The sequence below is a fragment of the Hyperoodon ampullatus genome, assembly GCF_949752795.1.
Source record: "Hyperoodon ampullatus genome assembly, chromosome: 3".
NCBI lineage: Eukaryota > Metazoa > Chordata > Mammalia > Artiodactyla > Ziphiidae > Hyperoodon > Hyperoodon ampullatus.
Genome location: NC_136916.1, coordinates 137,056,082 through 137,077,457, shown reverse-complemented (window position 1 = coordinate 137,077,457; position 21,376 = coordinate 137,056,082). Strand labels below are relative to the sequence as shown.

Sequence of the window (21,376 nt, the reverse complement as noted above, 5' to 3'; positions counted from 1 at the left end):
CCTGTAAATGATAGATGAAAAGGGATATATGTGGAGAAAATTGTCTGGAAGAGGAAAAGGAAAGTCTTAGAATTCTTGGGTGGCTTTACACCTCCCTCTCCTCTTTACCATCTAAAGAGCGTTCCCTGTTGCAGTCACCACTGTGTTCAGAGCCAAGGGGAAGACCAAGGAAAAGGCCCTCAGTGGATTTTGTGGGCCCTTGTCCGGGGCTTCAGAGGTGCCTTCAGGATGTGGGTGGGGGCTCAAAATATTCCTCGAAAATGAAAATTAATGCAGTAAAATGAAATTGGGGGCCTTATGTTTCCTAATCCAACACTTTTTGAAGCATCACAGATGACACGCTGTGAATTTAACTCTTACGATGATGGTAATGATAATGGTTTTTTTCATGTGTTGCTTTTCTGACTGTCCTTGATCAATATTTCACTTCCCAATCCCCTTTAGAATTGTATGGAGAACGTTGATGTAATGGTTTCCCGTCTCTTGGGTCACTCCTCTGTAAGGAACACAGATACAGGAGTGGATTTATGGACCTCTCACTTAACACTGTTGTGAGTTCTACTCACTAATGTGGAAGAAGAACAGAAAGAAAACTGTGCCAACATAATGAATTCTCTTGTTTAGTATTATGAGATAGAAAGAGATTGGAACACTCCTTTTAAATTCTGTTAGTATTTCAGTGTGCTTTCTAACAGATAAATCTTTAATGAGCTCCAGAAAACAGGAAGAGGATGTTTCCTACCCTTGTAAGTATAAATATGGCTTTAACAAAAATCCGTATTACCTGAACTTTGACTCCCAATAAACATGCGTGATAATCATCTGACATAGCTGTGGTTTTGAAAGTTTAAAATGTGAGTATACGGTGGGCATGTAATCCCGCAAAGCTCATATTGCTCAACTTTAGCTATAAAATTTGTTTTAAAAGGCCAATCATGATTGTTTTGTAGCATTTGGGTCATTTCAGAAGATTCATTTGTATGCACTCACTGCATTTCTTCATGTCCCCTTTGCTTTCTTCTTGCCTAGAGGGAGAAGAGGATGAGGATGAAGAAGATGAGGAGGAGGAAGATGAGGAGGAGAAAGATGCAGACTCCCTGGATGAAACCTTGGGTGATGACACCGAGCTGCCTGGGTTTACTCTCCCTGGCATCACGTCTCAGGAACCTGGCTTAGAGCAGGGAAACATGGTCTCTTTGGAGGGAGCCACCTACCAGGGGCCGGACACCATCGAGTGGGAACAGCAGAGTCAGGGCCTGGGTAAGAGTCATGTGTGTTTCCTTCCCTCCTCTCTCCCCTCATTTTAGTTTTCTTAGGTGACAGCTTTCCTTCACTGGCATAGATGATGGAACAAAATGGATCTTCTGTTTACGGGTGTTTCAGCTGGGAAAAAGTTCTCAGTTCTTTCTTCACTATGTTTATATTTATGCTCTTCAATAGTCAGGCTCCAAACAGTCTCCATCTGCCCACGAAGAGCACCACGAAAATTACCTAATTTTTGGAAGGAATTCCATCTTTCCTTCCCAGCTGGAGGACAGCTGTCGGCTTTGGGAGGACTTCCAAATGGAGAGGAATTGTGTGTAACCAGTCAGCTGCACAAGCAGCGTGAATGGACTGGAGTCGGAAAACAAATGTATTTTGTCGTCCTCTGTTCTTTTAGAATTTCCTCCCTGGGGAAATTCTTCCTTCACTTCTGGGTGAGCTTGCAGCCGTCCCATGACTTTTCTGCTCATTCTCGTGGTTGCATTTCATCATCAAATACAATCTTGTTTCAGCAGTTAGTGTCCAGACAACTCCAAGCTTACTCTCTCTTGTGCCTGGCCTGGATTTTCGGTGAGAGTCTCCGCGGATGCAGGCTGACCCCAACTCTGACACTCTCTTCCTGTCAGCAGGGACGTTCCTCTGTCTGTCTCCTCTTACCTTTTTCTGGAGAGATGCTATTAAGCTCTGGGTGATTCTTTGAGGCCTCACTCTCTTGACCTGAGGGGAAGTGACCTCTTCTCCAAAGAAATCTCCTCCCTGAAACTCTTTTAGTCTTTAAAAGGCCCTTTTATACCTTAAGTACAGCAGAGGTTAGATTTAAGAGTCATATAACCAGCGTTTGGAGTATTTCATTGAAAATTTGGATGTTGGTCTTGGACTTCGCTCTGGAATATCATACTACTGTATCCTGGTGCCTCGGTTGAAACTTCCAATTCAGAATCTTATTACATATGATTTCTTAAAGATTGTTCTCCTCTCCTCCCATGAAAACTCTTTCAGATCAATGATGAGGAAGGGTAAGTGCATTAAAATGAGTATGGAGTGGGAAAGTTGCATCATCTGTTTATCACACGATTGTGTAGTTTAAAACAAGCTCTCTCGCGTTTTTCAAAGCTCAGACTGAAGTTGGTAAACCTGTAAAGGTTTGCAGTCAAAGGGGGAATCCTTTTCATAATCTCTAAAACTAGGGAAACATGCATAAGGATCTTTTTTTTTTGCGGTACGCGGGCCTCTCACTGTTGTGGTCTCTCCCATTGCGGAGCACAGGCTCCGGACGCGCAGGCTCAGTGGCCATGGCTCACGGGCCCAGCCGCTCCGCGGCATGTGGGATCTTCCCAGACCGGGGCACGAACCCGTGTCCCCTGCATCGGCCGGCAGACTCTCAACCACTGCGCCACCAGGGAAGCCTGAGAGAGAGGGTTGATTTTGTACAGAGGTACTCTATGGAGGCCATATGGCATCTATTCCTGGATTGTGGTCCAGGAAGCCAATTTTCCCCACTTAGGAAGTTGACTTACCGTTTATGATAATTATAAGCAATTGGAGAGGCTATAAATCTTAGAAAAATCTGTATCAGTTACAATTCAAGGGTAACATGATCATTTGGGCTCTAGCCTTTTTCAACACAAATTTACCATTGAAGAAGAGTCAAATTTTTAAAAAATTGACTTTATTGAGGTATAAATTATATACGATAAACTGCACTCAGTGTATGCAATTCAACGAGTCTTGACAGTTGTCAAGATGGAGGCTACACTCATGTGGGCTCCATCTCACTGAAAATGCAGAGTATTTCCATCACTTCCCTGTTGTCCCCCCAATGATTCCTCATGCCCTTTGCAGTCTGTCTCTCTCTCCGTCCCCAATCCCAGTAACTACCGCTCTACTTATATTACTACAGATTAGAGTGCATTTTCTAGAATTTTATATAAGCAGAATCATATAATACATACCTTTATGTACCTGGCTTCTCTCACTTAGCATAATGATTTTGAGATTCAACCATGTTGTGGTCTGTATCAGTAATTTATTCCCTTTTTATGCTGGGTAGTATTCAATAGTATGGATATACCACATTTTGTTTATCTAGTCACCTGTTGATGAACATTTGGGTTTTCCCCAGTTTTTGGCTAATAGCAGTTACATTTTAAGGTGTGTAGGGTATGAGGCACAGGACAAATAGCCCTATTGTCCCCCTGTCCTGCCTCCTGATTCCAGCCTCCATGCATGGCTAAGGTTTCTTAAATTAGTGATACCAATTTAGTGATTTGCTATGCTTTTAAAAGTGATTTCCCCAAGTCCTGAATTTTTATTTCATATCAGGTTTTTCCTTTTAATAAAATTTACCATTTTCCTGGTTGTCTCCTACCTTTTACTGCCACTTCTTTTCCTGATATCTTCAGTTTGCCAACATATTTTTAGCATTGTAGTTTTCATGGGAACCAAAATAAGGAACAAATCTTTCAAGCCCTTCCTTTTTTTCCACTGTGGGAAGACTGGGTTGGAGTAGTAGTGTCTGGGTCTAGGATTTTATTAGCTCACCAACTTTTTCTTGGAGGGACAGGAGTATTTCCTAATAACTCAAAATGAGTGACAACTTCTGGATCAATGTTAATTGATACAGTTTCCTAAATGTTCTCAGGTCACGTGAAATAGAGGGAAACCTCCCCTATTTGTGATGGATTTTGTGGTACCAAGAATAACAGCTCCCCAAAGATGCTGACATCCTAATCTTTGGAACCTGTGACTATGTTATCTTACATGGCAAAAGGACTTTGCTGATGTGATTAGGTTCAGGATCTTTTTTTTTTTTTAAGAAGATGTTGGGGGTAGGAGTTTATTAATTTATTTTTGCTGTGTTGGGTCTACGTTTCTGTGCGAGGGCTATCTCTAGTTGTGGCAAGCAGGGGCCACTCTTCATCGCGGTGCGCAGGCCTCTCACTATCGCGGCCTCTCTTGTTGCGGAGCACAGGCTGCAGACGCGCAGGCTCAGTAGTTGTGACTCATGGGCCTAGTTGCTCCGCGGCATGTGGGATCCTCCCAGACCAGGGCTCGAACCCGTGTCCCCTGCATTAGCAGGCAGATTCTCAACCACTGCGCCACCAGGGAAGCCCTAGGTTCAGGATCTTGAGAGGGAGAGGTTATCCTGGATTTTCTGCAAAGGCTCAGTGTGATCACGAGTGTCCTTATAAGCGAGAAGTATCAAGTCAGAGTCAGAGAAGGAGATGTGATGACAGAAGCAGAGGTCAGAGTGATGTGGCCATGAGCAAGGAATTCTGGCAGCTTCCAGAAGCTGGAAAAGGCAAGGAGATGGATTCTCCTCTTGAGCCTCTAGAAGGAACACAACCCAGCTGACACCTTGATTTTTAGTCCCTTAAGACCCATTTTAGACTTTTAACGTCCAGAAATGTAAGGTAATAAATTTGTGTTGTTTTGAGCCCCTAAGTTTGTGCTAATTTGTTACAGCAGAAATAGGAAACTAATACAGATTTCAATAAGTATTTCATGAGCAGCTTCATTTTAGAAGTAGAGCTTGCGTGGCAGCTGTAGTCTGAGTGTGAGTGTTGTAAACTTAACTATAGTTTTTTCTTAATGAATCACTAAAAATGCAAAGATTGAGACCTTTAAAAAGTAATCCAGGGCTTCCCTGGTGGCGCAGTGGTTGAGAGTCCGCCTGCCGATGCAGGGGACACGGGTTCGTGCCCCGGTCCGGGAAGATCCCACATGCCGCGGAGCGGCTAGGCCCGTGAGCCATGGCTGCTGGGCCTGCGCGTCCAGAGCCTGTGCTCCACAACGGGAGAGGCCACAGCAGTGAGAAGCCCACGTAATGCCAAAAAAAAAAAAAAAAAAAAAAAAAAAAAAAAAAAAAAAAAAAAAAAAGTAATCCAATTTAATATAATTATACTTTAATTGGCCATCTTATTCATTCCTATTTTTAAGTGGGTTATTTTTATTTATATACTATCACATCCTATTTTACAATATGAATGGTATTCCAAAGCAAATGCTAAAACCCATAGAAACCTTTAAAAATGAACAGATTGAAGTGGGTAGCTGGGATTGGCTAAAAATAATACATACTCTTTGAATAGATTATCGTTTCATTTTCTGTGAAGTAACAAGAGCAGAAAACTCAGATGACTTTCTGAGGCAAAGCAGTAGATCCATGGCTTAATTTTGTGCACTTCTGTTTTCTGTATTGTCACATACACATTGCCTGTAAAGCTTTGGAGAGAGAGAGCCCAATTTCTTGATCTTGCTGTTGGGAGGTGTGATTGTGGACTGAACTATAGAGGACAGAGAATCAGGAGTGAAAGTTCCATGTTATGACTGAGGTGCGTTGATTGGTAAAATGCTAGTAGCATATAGGAAGCTCTTTATTTACGTATGCAGAATCAATTTCTTTTCTGATCTAACAAGTTTATTTTCAAATTTATTAGCAAGAACCTGTACAGAGAGCAGATACTGTGACCCCCCACACTACTTCTTATCCTTTCACTATAATAAATCACACGATTATTCTTTTAAAAGTATAAAATCAATATGGACAGAGTTGAGTCAACATATCCTTTCTTTGTTGTTGTTGCAGTATGTGGGCCTCTCACTGTTGTGGCCTCTCCCATTGCAGAGCACAGGCTCCGACGCGCAGGCTCAGCGGCCATGGCCCACGGGCCCAGCCGCTCTGTGGCATGTGGGATCTTCCTGGACCGGGGCACGAACCCGTGTCCCCTGCATCGGCAGGCGGACTCTCAACCACTGCAACACCAGGGAAGCCCAACATATCCATTTTAATGTTTAAACATTTGCAATGTAATTAATGTCTGGTGATTCTTTCCTCTGTGCATTCTGTATCTGCTAGGATGCCTTTAGCTACACGTAGCAGAAACCTTAAATTGACTTAAAGAGTAAAGAAATATATTTTCTCTGAAAACAAGAAGTCCAGAGATGGAGCTCCTGGGTCAGTTGACTCAGTAGCTCAGCTGTCATCGGTGACTCATGTTTTTCCACCTTGCTGCACTGTCCTCCTTGGGATGTTCACTTTGGGCCCAGGCTGGCCTCTGTCCAGTTGCAGTGGCTGAAGCAGTTTCAGATGTCACACCTAGACAAGACATTGTTCAAAGAAGAGGACTGCCTTTTTATTGTGTTTCTTCCTCAGGAGAGAGGAAGACTTTCCAAGAATCCCCCAGTAGAATTCTCACCACTGATTGGCTGGGATTAGGTCACATGCTCATTTCTAAACAATCATTGGCAAGGGGAATGTGATCACATGACTGGTGGAACGGATGGGGGCGTGTGTCAATCACTATACCTATCTATGATTTCTGTGTTTTTCTGTTTATTTCTCTTGTGGGTGGTTCTTATCCATGTTTCTTTTTTTTTTTTTTTTTTTTTTTTTTGCGGTAGGCGGGCCTCTCACTGTTGTGGCCTCTCCCCTTGCGGAGCACAAGCTCCGGAGCACAGGCTCAGTGGCCATGGCTCACGGGCCCAGCCGCTCTGCGGCATGTGGGATCTTCCCAGACCGGGGCACGAACCCGTGTCCCCTGCATCGGCAGGCGGACTCTCAACCACTGCGCCACCAGGGAAGCCCATCCATGTTTCTTTTATCTTCCAAGAATCCTGTGACTAATCTTGTTAAACTAATATATTTATCTTAAATATGTTTTGAATTCATGAGTTCTGGATGAGGGCCTAAGGGTGGTGGTATTGTTCCAAGAAGAGACCATGTTTTGGCCACTTTATGGTTTGATTGATGTTCTGAATAGATAAGGCTTCCAAAAGCCATCAATTAGTTAAGTGCAGAATTACTATAGCTGTCTTCACATTTTTTTGAAAAGGCTGCATCTGACATTGGGATGGGCTCCTGATTTAGGAAGTGGAATATTTTTCTCTGGAGGTCTTTAAAAAACATGATAAATATTCAATTAACAGTATAGAGATGTTTGTGGAGAGCAGAAGAATGAAGAGCATTCATGTTTCTAGTTTTTCACCAGACATTCATAGAGCACCTACTAAGTGTGTGCTATATGTTGTGGAAAGAGTGAGGGGTTGACCTGTAAAGAGATAAATTACCATGGGGCAGAGAATGGTTCTATAGATGTGAGGCCAGTGGCTGAGCACACAGTGGGGAATTGAATCATCATTTACAACCGGGGGTTTCTTTGAGTGGGCAGCCATCTGTGGGGTGTGACTTCGGGAGTGCTTGTGTGATCTCTAATTTATATCCCCCTCCCCATTTTAACATGGTTCTTACTCTTCAATATTAAGAGCCTTCCTTTGGATTGCAATAATATATCTTGAGAAGGCCTTACAAAAATGCACATCTGCTGTCTGGATAGGATAACCCATAAGATGTTATCATGGATTTATTATTATTTATCAGGTTCATTACCTGGTGATTTAGGATGATTTTAATATGAAAGAAAGAGAATGTATTTTGAATTGATAGAAAGGTAGAATGAACTGCAGGCAAAGGTGAGGGGGTTCGGCCTTAGAGAAACTGAGCATTGGTCTGTGAGAAAGTCAGAGCCTTCGTCCTCAAACGTGTCAACTCTTCTCTTTCTTCTCCCCATCATCCTTCTTGTTCTTTTAGAACACTTAACATGTAGCTAAGACTGAACACTTAAATATAGTGCAACACGGGCTGTGACAGCAAGAAAAAGATTCTCCGTAAAAGACAGTGGGAAGTGTGAGATTTCAAACAACTCTTCACTGCAACAAATGTCAGTGTATTTTGGCATATAACGTGTTAAGCTGTGTATTATGAGGTTGCTCAGGAAGTTGCTGGGCTAACGTGGTTAAATATGTGTAAGGAAGGAGAAGGAAAGAAACCTTAATCCAACGTAACCAGCGCGATGTGAGTGGCAGATTGGCTAAATCCCCCGCACCAGTGGTTCTCACTCTTGGCTGGAACTCCCTGGAGAGCGACACAAGATACTGATACCTGGGTCCCACCCACGGATCACAGCTGTCCTAGACTGGGTCTGCTGGTTGTTCCCTTGGGGTGAGGCAGCTTCTGTTTGTGAAGGGGCTGGAGAAATAGGATTGTCAGAAGTATTCTGTGCTCTATGAATTGAAACTCCATTAGTAAAGATTTACATTGCTTGTAATGATCTTTTGTGTCTTGGATTAGTGTGCCTTAAAAAAAAACCCAGCTTTTTACAGTCACATTGAGATTAAAGTCAATATCCATGGTTTAGTTTTCCCAGAAAGTCCATGGTCACATTGATTTCGGATGCACGTAGCAGTAAGTGGCAGCTTGCAGCATGCAGCACGAGCGGTAGCTGGAAGCAAGATCTTAGTTCCCGGACCAGGAGTCCTAACCACTAGACCACAGGGGGCAGTGGCTAGGGCCTGGATCCCTAGTTCTTGCCTGCCTTGTCAAGAATGAATTCAGGTGAGGAGGCAAAAGGTAAAGAGAAAAGTAAAAAGTTTATTGGAAAAGCAAAGTACATGTGGAAAGATGCACGGGCGAACTCAGAGAGAGTCCCGCCTTTGGGAAATACTTAAATTCTTTATAAAAGGGCAGTTTTCCAGGTCTTTGTCTTCCTTCTGGCCAATCATCTTGTTTTGTCCCCCCTGGCTAATTTGTCTCAGGACCCTCCCCTTAGGTGCGCATGCACCTTTCAGCCAAGTTGGATCTTGATGTGAAGGCGTCTGGGAGAAGCAAGGCTCACTGTGGCCTGGCATTGTCCCCTGACTTTTGACCTGCAGGGAGCCTTTCTGCACATGTGTAGTGTCTCCCTTGCCCCAAGGATGGGAAGTATATGGCCTCTTGATCCTTTAGTCAAACAAGGTCTAGCTCCTCTCTGCTCCTGCCACAACTGTTATCTTAAGGTGTCCACAGGAGACAAAGCCTGGCTTTTTACCCTGTTTCAGTTGTTACTTCCATTTTGGAGTGCAAACAGGAGGCTGACTGTAAATGCCTAACCTGGAGCCCACCTATCTCCTATCTCAGGAAATGTAAACAGGAGGCTAGTTGTGAGTGTCTGGACTGAAGCCCACTTTTTCCTGCTTCATGAACTATAAACAGGAGGCCAGCTGTAAATGTCTTACCTGGGGCCCGTCTGCCTCCTGCCTCAACATGACAGACTTCTAAATCTGTACCATGGAGGTCTGTACCCTGACTTCTGCATCTGGAATGAGTGAGCATCTCCAGATGTGAGTTTCCTTGAGTAGGCACCTGCCAGTTACTTGGAGTTCCTTCCTGTCCTCAGATGGTACCCAGGGTTTCTGGATTTAAGAGTAATGCCATTCACTCTTTCTTTGGAAAGAACTGAATTATTTTTCTGAGACAAGAGGAGCAGAACTTGGGTGTAGACCTCCTTTTTCCACATTAGGCAGGACACACTGGTGCCAAAGTTTAAATTAGAGATTGTGATCCCTGCCTCTCCCCACCTCAGGAGAATGAGTGCTTAAGGGATGTTAGGTCTGCAGAGCAGGATGCCTTCCAAGTCCAATAAATCATTTCTTCATAGATCTTTCTATTTGAGCTGTTGGTTACTTGCAGATTAGCATTAGTTGGGGATTTCTAGGGGAGAAATTTCTAGGGGAGAAAATCCCCATGCCTGTGGTGAAAAATCTGACAAACTCAGGATTTTAGGTTTTAAATGCATTTATTTCCTGAGTTTTCCATTTATTTATTTTTAACTTGTTATATTGTAGGTATTTTTGTTAGAAGCCATAAATCCTCTTTTTAGCCTGGGGTAGGTTATAAGTAGGTTAAATACATAAAAGTGAATAGACTTCCTTCCTGCTGCCCACTTCCAACCGTGCTCGCAGGTATGTTCTGAGGACACCCGTCTTGAACCAAAAATCAAAAAGATAGCTGGCCAAGGCTAAACGAAACCAGGTTCTGGCCTAAAAAGAATGTAATGTATTCTGGGCTTTTTTCTTTCATTTTGGTGTTCGTGACACTTCTGATGAGCAGTTATGTATAATGGCTACAGTCAAACTTTTATGTTCCTTCAACATAGGAAATGTTAAGTCATTTGGAAGGAGGAAAGGATTGATGGCATGGATGATTTTGTGGGTTGTGTTAAATTTTCTTTTTAGGACTGACAGTTAATGATTTTTCTCAGCTATATGTAGGACTTTTGCACCAAGAATTTCAGGCAGACTGGAATTGAGGCTTTGAAATTCATTAATTCCAAGAGTGGTAGAACTCAGATCATTCACACACACACACACACACACACACACACACACACACACACACACAGAGTTCCCTTTGCCCAAGTCAGCTGTGGGACACTGCAAATTCCCTTATTCTCCTCCAAAGATTTCTTTTGAAAAAACTAGTGAGGAGTCAACTCTAAGTCTCAAACGCTAATGAGGGAAACTCGTAGAATAGAGTTAGTGGAGAGCACAGTGGCAGCCACAGCCCCGTCTGCAGCCAACTCCCCTATGCATAAAGCTTCCCTGGGGATGTTCCTGTGTGGAGGAAGGGAAATCAGTCTTGGTTGTTAAAACATTGATCTTTGTGCAGCTGGGTCTCTCCAGTACTGTAGTAGTAGGTTCTGTGTGATCTCAAAGAACTACCAACCTCTCAAACTGGCCTCAGGAAGCCAGAGCTATTTTTGAAATTCAGAGGATTGGTGGTGCGAATTAAAAATACACCACAGCAGAAATGAAGGAGAGATTGAATATAAAATCAAGGAATCAGAGATTTCCATAAGGTAACTCAGGGATTCAACAGTTCATGGGTAGGAAGCATTTCTTATAAGTGTATTTGTCTCTTTTATACACCCCTGATATATTCAAGGACCTCCAGGATCTGTCTGGGGTCTATCTTCCCTCCTTGTTTCTCTCAACTGCTTTGTCCAAGACCTCTGCCTTCATCGGGCTGTAATCACTGTCACCAGAACATGCATCAGACATTTCCGGACCCGGCATTTTTTTTCCACCATTATTCTTTTTTCCTGGGATGGTCTTCTCCATTTTCTGTCTGTCTGCCCCACACCCCGGCTCTCGCTGAAGCCTTTCCAGGCAACCCTAACTCCCACTCAGTCCTCCCCTGTGAAACTCCCCCAGCCGTTCTTGGCAGTAGGGCTCATTTCCACCCCACTATCTCATTTTGCTTAGGAGTTTTTTGGAAGTGCACAATATCTAGTACTCAGCATTGAGTACTGTTGATTGATTAAAAGGGGGTTCTCTTCCAGCTGGTAGCCATGCTGGACCTGAAACTGTCCAGCACAGTTGGGAGGAGGGATGGGGATGTTTTATTGCGCTCTGACAACTAAACAGTAGTCCCTTATTTAACTATCCTGGATAGCAGTGTAGGGGACAGGAGGGGGCATGTTAAACGGAGTTAGTTGGATTTGTGGGAAAAAATGGTAACTGATCAGGTACTGAGGGCTCTCCATAATGCTTATAACTGAGGTGAAGCTTAAATATCACATGACAGGTAGGACTTCATGTGATCTTAACTTTCTCTGGTTCTCTCTACTTACTTCAAAATAGTTTTTACATTTACAAAGCCCTTAGTAATGAACTAATTATAGCATGCCTTCAGGTCATCAACCATAGATAACATTTTGAGGCCAGATTTTTTTCCGGAACATAATCTAATGTTTTATTTTTTCCAGCTGTATTGAGATATGATTAACATAACATTGTGTGCAACGTGTTTATTTGATACACTTATATAGTGCAAAATGATTACCATCATAGCATTAGCTAACACCTGCACTGTGTTGAGTAACTACCTTTTCTTTTTTGTGGGCAGCAATCTAACATTTTAGAATGGTTTTTTAGAATGAGCTTGGAGTGATTCTACACCGTTTAATGATCAGACCTTGAAAATGCTGGGCCAGCTACCTTCATTACCTTAGAATCTGAATCAGATGAGAATCAAATGATTGCATTCTCATAGTGATCAATCATTTAAAAAATTTCCAAATAGCTAATTAGGTGGCTTAATAGCGATAAGGCCTTTGATAGCTTCTACCAAAGAATAAAAAGAGCCATAGCATCACCTACATGGAAGTGAGAAATTTATTAAACCTGATTTGCTTTGCCACTGGATCATTGCTTCTCCAAGTCAGAGAATTGAGTTGTCTTTTTGTATCTCACTTCTGACTAGAACAAACTTATAATTATAATATAGTATTTTAAATGTTTTAGGGTTCTGGTTTGAACAAAATTTTTCTCTTTTCATGTCTTTAAGGCCCTTTAAAAGGCCCTGGATAATAGGTTCTTGTATCAAAGGTTTAAAAAAAGTAAATTTGGACTTGTTGATTTAGAAGAGCCTTCTGGAACTAAAGCCAAATATCTCAGCTTCACATTATTCATCTTTATTTCTGTTAATGATCTGTGTGAGATAATAGACTTAATGCTTTCCAGAAGTTGAAGCCCTTATCTGTATTTTCATGATTAAACTATATTGAATTAGAGAATTGGAAAAAAAATCACATTTCATTCATTAGGAATGAATTTCTTATGTGAAAATTCAGCAGTCACTTTTCCTTTGGAGAGCTAAAAAAGGATTCTTGGAACTAAGCCAGAAAATAATCTCTTCATCAGTTACAGTTAATAAAAACATTAATAGGGCACATTATATCTGAGGAGAGTACTTTGAACTAATTTCTTTGTAATCACAATACACTCATAGGCTCAGTTGGGGAATTATTAACATATGAAAACATCTAGTAGGCTCTTCTGGGAATTAAACAAGAAATACAGAGAGGACTGAAAAAAATTTCGGAAATGAAGAAACTGAGTATAAATTGTCCTCTTTGAAAAATACAGAGGAAACAAAGATGATGTTAAAAAGCTTCCAATTATGTTAAAACAAAATTGAGAAAGTAGTGAAAACAGTGTCCTTATCTCTTGATTTGAAGTTACATGATGCTAAATTAAGGTGAATTAATCAAATGTTATAGGTCTGCTGTGTTAAGAATCTGGAATATTTGTAGTCTCCCCAGTTTTATTTGTCTTCCTTAATTTGGATCAGAGAAAGAATGCACTTAACTTTTGCATTTCAGAAAAAAGAGCATTTCAGTAATTTCCCCCTCTCTCTACTGAGATCATAAAAAGAAGATGCTAAATCCTCAAAGCTTAGCTTAGTGATCAGGTGAGGTTGAAGTCAGCCAGTTCATTTCATTTCAGCATTTGAGAATTAATAACCACGGGGTTCTGATTTTCCAACTAAGAACTTTTCTGATTTTCTGTTGGACAGAAAGATATTTCCACAGAATCTGGCACAAAATATAGATATGTGTCCAACAAGGAATGCCTAGTTTCAATTCATGTGAAGAATCTTTAAAATAAACTTTACAAACATCCAGATTATCAAGACCCAGGAAAGGAATTTGAAACAGAGGAATGTTTACAGCTGAGGGAATTGTGATTTACGCTTTCCACCTCTAAGTCTTCCTTCAGGGCTGAAATCTTTCTGAAATAATGGGATTTGAATTTCAAGCTGCTCCTCTTGAAAGAGGACAGCAACTGTTTGGAACAGGATGGCTTTGATGAATCCTTGGGGATGAATGCTCCAAGTAATGTCAGCAGCTTCCAGCAGCATAAGGTTTGATATGAAATCGGCCACAGGCACCAGGGGAACTACCACCTAGGTTTGTTTATCACAAGCTTGATAAAGTATTGCACATCCTGCAAGACCACGGCCTTGGGCTTCTGAGCCCTGCCATGTGGGAAGCAGGTGGGTGATGGAGGCCATGTACACAGAGCTAAAGTGAAGAGCTGTTGCTAGGTAGGCCTTACTATTCAGGGCTGAGCCACAGAAACCACAGATAGTTCTAAAAACAACTCATTTACTTAATCCACTAATGAAAAGGAGGTAGGGGAAAACCATGGGAAAAATCATGATGAGGGGGAAGTTTGTTGTGTTCTATTTTCTTCCTCCTTCTCCCTGGTCATCATCCTTATCATCCTCGCTTTCCACCCTTCCTTTCAGCACTGGTAGTGGCCACCCAGGACTTCCCTGGGATCCAAAGAGGCTTCAGTCTTCTCTTAATCCCTTTCACTATATCAGAACACTCTTTCTTTAAGAACATGGTTTAAAGACTTTGAGGGACCGTCAATAATTCATAGTTGTTAAAAGATTTATTTTTATTTATTTATTTATTTAAAAATAAATTTATTATTTATTTATTTTATTTTTGGCTGCGTTGGGTCTTTGTTGCTTTGCGTGGGCTTTCTTTAGTTGGAGCAAGCGGGGGCTACTCTTTGTTGCGGTGCGCAGGCTTCTCATTGCGGTGGCTTCTCTTGTTGCGGAGCACAGGCTGTAGGTGCACGGACTCAGTAGCTGTGGCTTGCGGGCTCTAGAGCGCAGGCTCAGTAGTTGTGGTGCGTGAGCTTAGCTGCTCCGCGGCATATGGGATCTTCCCAGACCAGGGATCAAATCCATGTCCCCTGCATTGGCAGGCGGATTCTTAACCACTGCGCCACCAGGGAAGCCCCCCAAAAATATTTTTAAAGAAGATATAATTATGATTCTTGATATAAATTGAATGTGTCAAAGATTTTTAAAAGCTCATTAATTAATAAAGGAACCAGGTGGATGCCACAACTTGTTCAAAGGAAAGATCAAAGAATCACAAATTTACATGGAGTCAAGGACTGTTTCAAATTTGGCTCCAACTAAACCATAAAATTTTCAAATCACTTGTGTATTGTCAAATAAACTCTAACTTTTAAACAACAACAACAACAAAAAACAGACTGTTAAAGTGAATTTACAAGTGGATACATGACAGACTTTTTCCGAGGGATGAGGACTGTTTCTCCACTGGACAATTAATTTTCTCGTCTAGAGAAGAATTATTTGTATGGCTATCAGTTATCTGCAATTTAAGGAGTTGTGAAAGAGTCCAAAGGCGATTCAGAGCCCTAAAGGGAATCAGATAATTCTCAGGGGCTCCAACACTCCATTAAAAGAATATTCAGTAATGTCTTCCTTATCTCAAAGAATACCTTGTAGCCCTAATTTGTTTGGAAGCATTTGTATTGTAAAAGAATACATGTTAACTAAAAGAACTGAATGGTAGACTTTGGATAAATGGGGATGTATCTGTCAGGGAAGGTCAGTTGCTGTAACAAACAATTCCAGTCTCAGTGGCTTAACACAGTAGATTTATTACTTCCCCTCTTCACAGTTCCACTGTCACTAGTTACACTTCTAACAAGTGTCTCCACTATCTTCTTAGGCCTATGCGACCTCAGTGAATCCTCTGCATCCAGCCAGGAGGCAGGAAAAAGAGAGAACTTAGGGAAGCCTGCTTGTAATTCCTCAGCCTGGAATGGACTCATTTTCCTTCCACTCAGATTCTATTGGTGAAAACTAGTCATGTGACCCCACCCGGATGAAGGTGGGGCAGATGGTGGTGGTGGTGGTCATGGTGGTTATTGCAGCTTAGCTGAAGCAAAACCAGCTTGGTGACCACTTGCATTTTCAGGGGTATGCTTCCAGGGACACTTCCTCTAGGAAGGCAAACCCCAGAGAACTGAGGAAAACCCAGTTTTCTATTTATAAATTATTACTAGATCCTTAGTGATGAGCAGAACACAGTGTCTGCTCTCCAGGAGCATATGAGTCATGGGGACGAAAACTCTATAATGTGAGGCAGGAAGTGACATATGCTGTGGAAAAAAATGCTCTGAAAGTACAGAAGGGTGAAATAGTAAATTTATTTATTTATTTATTTATTTATTTATTTATTTAGGCTTCATTGGGTTTTCATTGCTGGATGTGGACTTTCTCTAGTTGTGACGAGCGGGGGCTACCCTTTGTTGTGGTGCGTGGGCTTCTCATTGCGGTGGCTTCTATTGTTGCGGAGCACGGGCTCTAGGCACGTGGGCTTCAGTAGTTGTGGCTCACAGGCTAAGTAGTTGTGGCTTGCGGGGGTCTAGAGCGCAGGCTCAGTAGTTGTGACACATGGACTTTGTTGCTCCGGGGCATCTGGGATCTTCCCGGACCAGGGCTCAAACCCATGTCCCCTGCATTGGCAGGCGGATTCTTAACCACTGCGCCACCAGGGAAGCCCTGAAATAGTTTCAACCAAGGGGAACCATGGAAAGCATTAGAGACAACATGCAGGGAGGCAGTTGAAAGCCTAGAATTTGGAGTCAGGACATCCTGAATTCAAGTCTTCTCTTTGCCGCCATTGACCCTGGACAAATCTTTTACTTCTCTGAGCCTTGGTTTTCCTAACTCTAAAAAAGGACATCATAACTGTTAGCTCATAGGGTTGTTGTAACTTTACATGTGTAGGTATATACATGCAAAGTGAAGCAGAAGCTCATTTATATGAGATTTTGAAGGTTAGGTCGACTTCAACAGGCAGAGAAGGCAAGGGACCTGGTAAGGAAGACTCCTGGGTTCTGTCCTTTCCTCCGTATTTTCTCAAGGAGGTTGTATACATTGGGAGTTCCCAGTAAGACTATATGTAAGAAGAGGGAATCCACTGCCCAGCACAAATTTGAAGACCTAGATGCTCTTGAGAGTGCAATAGTTGAATTATTTAAAAATCTGACAAGGATTTCTAGTGGCTTTTGCTGATTCATTCTTTTTTTTTTTTTCCAGCATGACCCAGTGGTCCACCCAACAGTCCATTAACCATTCAGTTTTTTTTTTGTTTTTTTTTTTGCGGTACGCGGGCCTCTCACTGTTGTGGCCTCTCCCGTTGTGGAGCACAGACTCCGGACGCGCAGGCTCAGCGGCCATGGCTCACGGGCCCAGCTGCTCCGCGGCATGTGGGATCTTCCCGGACCGGGGCACGAACCCATGTCCCCTGCATTGGCAGATGGACTCTCAACCACTGTGCCACCAGGGAAGCCCTGGGCATACCTTTTATATGGGAAGTTGAGGAAGCCTTACTTGGGAGATTAAGAGGTCTAGAGGTCTTTTTAAAAAGGAGTTAAGGGCTTCCCTGGTGGCGCAGTGGTTGAGAGTCCGCCTGCCGATGCAGGGGACATGGGTTCGTGCCCCGGTCCGGGAAGATCCCACATGCCACGAGCGGCTGGGCCCGTGAGCCATGGCCGCTGAGCCTGCGCGTCCGGAGCCTGTGCTCCGCAACGGGAGAGGCCACAACAGTGAGAGGCCCGCGTACCGCAAAAAAAAAAAAGGAGTTAGAATTTTCTATTATCTGCTTTTATTAAAGCTGCAGTTGGTTGGTCCTCTCTGTCCTCCATTAAAGACAGAATTCTCTAGATCCTTAGACTAGTTAGTTTTGGCTCTGCTTTAAAGTTTTTACTTATTTAATTTATTATTATTATTTTTTTACTCTTAATGATAGCGACAAGGGCATTTCATCTCTCTGTGCCTTAGTATCCTCAAAAGTAAAACCACCTGGCTGTTACCTACTGCAGAGGAGGAATGAGGATGGCCCCTGCCTCTCTTGGCTAGTGTGTGTAATCTTACTGACAGATCTTCTTACCGTGAATCCAGCTGCTCAGATCATTTCCGTGGTTATTATTTGTGCTTATAAGAAGTTTGGAATTTTATGACTTCCCTGTGGCTCGTAAGAGCAAAGTGCCAAGGAAGCCACCCCCCAGCTCCCTTCAGGTAAGGATCACAGGCTGAATCCTAAAAAAGAGCCACGTGAATGTGCCATTTATCACGGTAGAGTCCCAGTCAGAGCAGATTAGAACAGGGCAAATCCAGCCTTTCTCTTGGGAGAAAAAACTTCAAAGTACACACTTCTTCAAAGTTTTTATTGAACACCTACCTTTTACATAGCATTTTTATGGGCACATAAATGTAGAGTAAAATTACCAGTTGTTGCTGGGTGCTTGCTCTGTACTCATATTGCAAAGCACTTGATTTACTTTGCATCATTTAGCTTTCATAGGTAGATATCACTGTTCCCTGTTCACACTTAGGGGAACATCTGTGTGTCCCACAGGTCAGAGTGGCTCCCAAATTTCCATGGTCTCAAAATGGCTGTGACATTTCCAGGTATCACATCCTGATGTGATAATGGCCAGCAGAAAAGAGGGATCATCTCTTCCTTACTATCTTTTAAAAGAAGGAAGACTCCTAAAAGCTGCTCAAAGATCTTCCTTCATCTCTCATTGTCTGTAGTTATATCATATGCTCATGTCTAAACCAATCACTAGCAAAAGAAATAGAACTACAGTGGTCCCATTGCATTAGTCTAGGGGTCAAGGGAGTACACCTCAAATTCATCCTGATGCCTGTTCTTTAAATAAAGTTTTATTAGAACACAGCCCCACCCATTTTTTTTAACCTATGGCCTATGGTTGCTTTCACCCTACAACAGGGGTCCCCAACCCCTGGGCTGCAGACCGGTACCAGTCCGGCCTGTTAGGAACTGGGCCACACAGCAGGAGGTGAGTGGCGGGCGAGCGAGTGAAGCTTCATTTGCCGTTCCCCATTGCTGACATTACTGCCTGAACCATCCCCTGCTCTCCCCACCCCCATCCATGGAAAAATCATCTTCCACGAAACCGATCCCTGGTGCCAAAAAGGTTGGGGACTGCTGCCCTACAACATCTGAGTTGAGTAGTTGCAACAGAGACCTTATGGCCTGCAAAGCCAAAAATATTTATTGTCTGGCGCTTTACAGAAAAGGTTTGCTTATTATTGGCTTAGATGAGTCAGAATCCACATCCTGCACCAAGGAGGGGATATTTGGATAGAATTGGGGTTCTATCAACAAAGAAGGAGTGAGTGGCTGTTGGATAGGCCACCAGCAATGACTGCTACAGAAGGGCATCTTTCTTCCAATGAAGCAGATGTGCTTTGAAGGACATTTGTGTAGGAAGGTAGCTGTAACCTCAGTGACAGTACAGGGTCCTAGGTTGAGGCTAGGTATAGAGTATTAAATGGGAATAAAAATAGAAAGAAGCAGAAGTGATGTCTCCTAGGTCTTGGCGTGTGGAAGATGTGAACAATCCTTTCAAAATTCAGACCACTGGGAATTCCCTGGTGGTCCAGTGATTAGGACTCAGTGCTCTCACTGCTATGGGCCTGGGTTTGATCCCTGGTCAGGGAACTAAGATCCCACAAGCCAGCAGTGTGGCCAAAAAAAAAAAAAAAAAAATTCAGACCACTAAACAAGTGCCAGGTCCCATGTAGTTCCCAGTGGTCACATGAAGTTGTGACAGGGAACAGAGCAGCTCCTAAGCTTTTGTCTTGCCCTGGTGATGGTTTTAATGTGAAGATGAGGGAGACGAGAGGAACTGCAAATCCAAGCAAGGCAGAACTGATAGCTGAAATGTAAGAGGCAATGTCCATTTCATCTTACGGTAGGAGGGATTGCTGGGCTTATTTAACTGGACTCTGGACTTCAGCAAAGCAAGTGTCAGGAAGCTAAGAAAGTAGTCTTGTCTCTGTTCATTAACTCTAAATGGTACACAACTCAAGATTGGTATGATTGGTAGTAGTTCCTAAAAATTTCTGTTAACTAAAATGATAGTACAACTAAAAATGAACCTGATGAAGAAGAAAAGGGTGGAATTTTAAAGGCCAACGTGGTTTCAAGAGGAATTTGGATTTCAGAAGATGTGTGTATGTGAGCAGTGGAGTCATAAAGAGGAGATATGGAGATATGTATATGTATAGCTGATTCACTTTGTTATACAGCAGAAACTAACACACCATTGTAAAACAATTATACTCCAATAAAGGTGTTAAAAAAATGTGGATTCAAATCCTGGTTGTATCACTTACTAACTCCCCGAACTTGAGAGCATTATTTGACCTCTCTCAGCCTCAGTTTCTCCATTTGTAAGTTAGGATATAATTTTTACCCTTACAGAGTATTCTTGGAGGCCAGTGTATCCAGTCTTGCTCTTGACCTCATTTTTTTCACTTTGAGACATTGTTGCATCAGTTGTCACTCTTGAAAATCTTTGGATCTTACTTATCCTTATAGGGAACAAAACCTTTTATAACTAGTGTGTCATTAATGGCTAAGAGTGGGTTAGCTCAGGGGCCATTAGGTTGTTTCCTTCAGCCTCCCCACCCCCTGCTCTGTGTGCCTACCAAATACACACTACCACGTGCTCTGTGGGCCCCTCATGGGGCTTAAGAATGGTCTGGGGCATTGGCCATGGTGTGGAGAGCTCACAGGGCATTCAGAGGAGACTAAGCAAGGTTAAGGCATGGACAGACATCACTGCTGCTGGCCAGTCAGGCTGAGGCCTTGGTGCAGACAAAACAAAGTCCTGGTAGGTGGCCCTGACAGGAGGATCAAGCAGCTCAAGCCTGGGTTCAGCAGTGTGTTCTTGGCAGGGCAGCTGGTCTGCAGGCAGGCGGCAGTCGCTCTCACGTGACTCCTGGGCACTCAGGTGATGCTCTTTCAAGTTCCCCTTTCCCAAGTCTCCTCTTATCAGGTGGTGGCTCTCTTGCCCTCTTGGTCAGCTTCCCTAGGACCAACTTTCAATCCTCCTGGGTAGCATATTTTTTCTTTTCGTTTTTAATCCAAGTAACATTGGTTTATAAGATTACATAAGTTGCATGTGTACAACATTGTATTTATACTTCTGTACATCCTACAGCATGCTCACAATCAGAAATTTAGTTTCCATGCATCACTATACAGTTCATCCTCTTTACCCACTTTGCCTTCCCCCCAACTCTTTCCCCTCTGGTAACCACTACTCTGTTCTCTATATCTACTTGTCTGTTTTTATTTGATTTGTTCATTTATTTTGTTTGTTTTTGCTTTTAAAGAGAATTTTTTTTAAATTAATTTATTTAATTTTGGCTGTGTTGGGTCTTTGTTGCTGTGTGCGGGCTTTCTCTAGTTACGGCAAGTGGGGGCTACTCTTCATTGAGGTGTACAGGCTTCTCATTGCAGTGGCTTCTCTTGTTGAGGAGCACGGGTTTTAGGTATGTGGGCTTCAGTAGTTGTGGCTTGTGGGCTCTAGAGCACAGGCTCAGTAGCTGTGGAGCATGAACTTAGCTGCTTCGCGGCATGTGGGATCTTCTTGGACCAGGGCTCAAACCCGTGTCCCCTGCATTGGCAGGCGGATTCTTAGCCACTACGCCACCAGGGAAGCCCTGTTTGTTTGCTTTTTATATTCCTCATATGAGTGAAATCAAACAGTATTTGTCTTTCTCCATCTGACTTATTTCACTTAGGATAATACCCTCAAGGTCCAACCATGTTGTCACAAATGGCAAGATTTC

General features: G+C 42.8%; 1 protein-coding gene across 1 annotated transcript in view; it reads left to right on the top strand.

The window, feature by feature from the left end:
- Positions 1–21,376, top strand: part of ARMH4 (armadillo like helical domain containing 4) — a gene marked incomplete at its 3' end in the record, with an annotated part of 121,177 nt that overhangs the window by 36,043 nt on the left and 63,758 nt on the right. Inside the window, exon 4 of the mRNA XM_079701239.1 lies at positions 1,030–1,260. Coding sequence (XP_079557365.1) covers positions 1,030–1,260 — 231 coding nt within the window. The remainder of the gene's footprint in view (positions 1–1,029; positions 1,261–21,376) is intronic.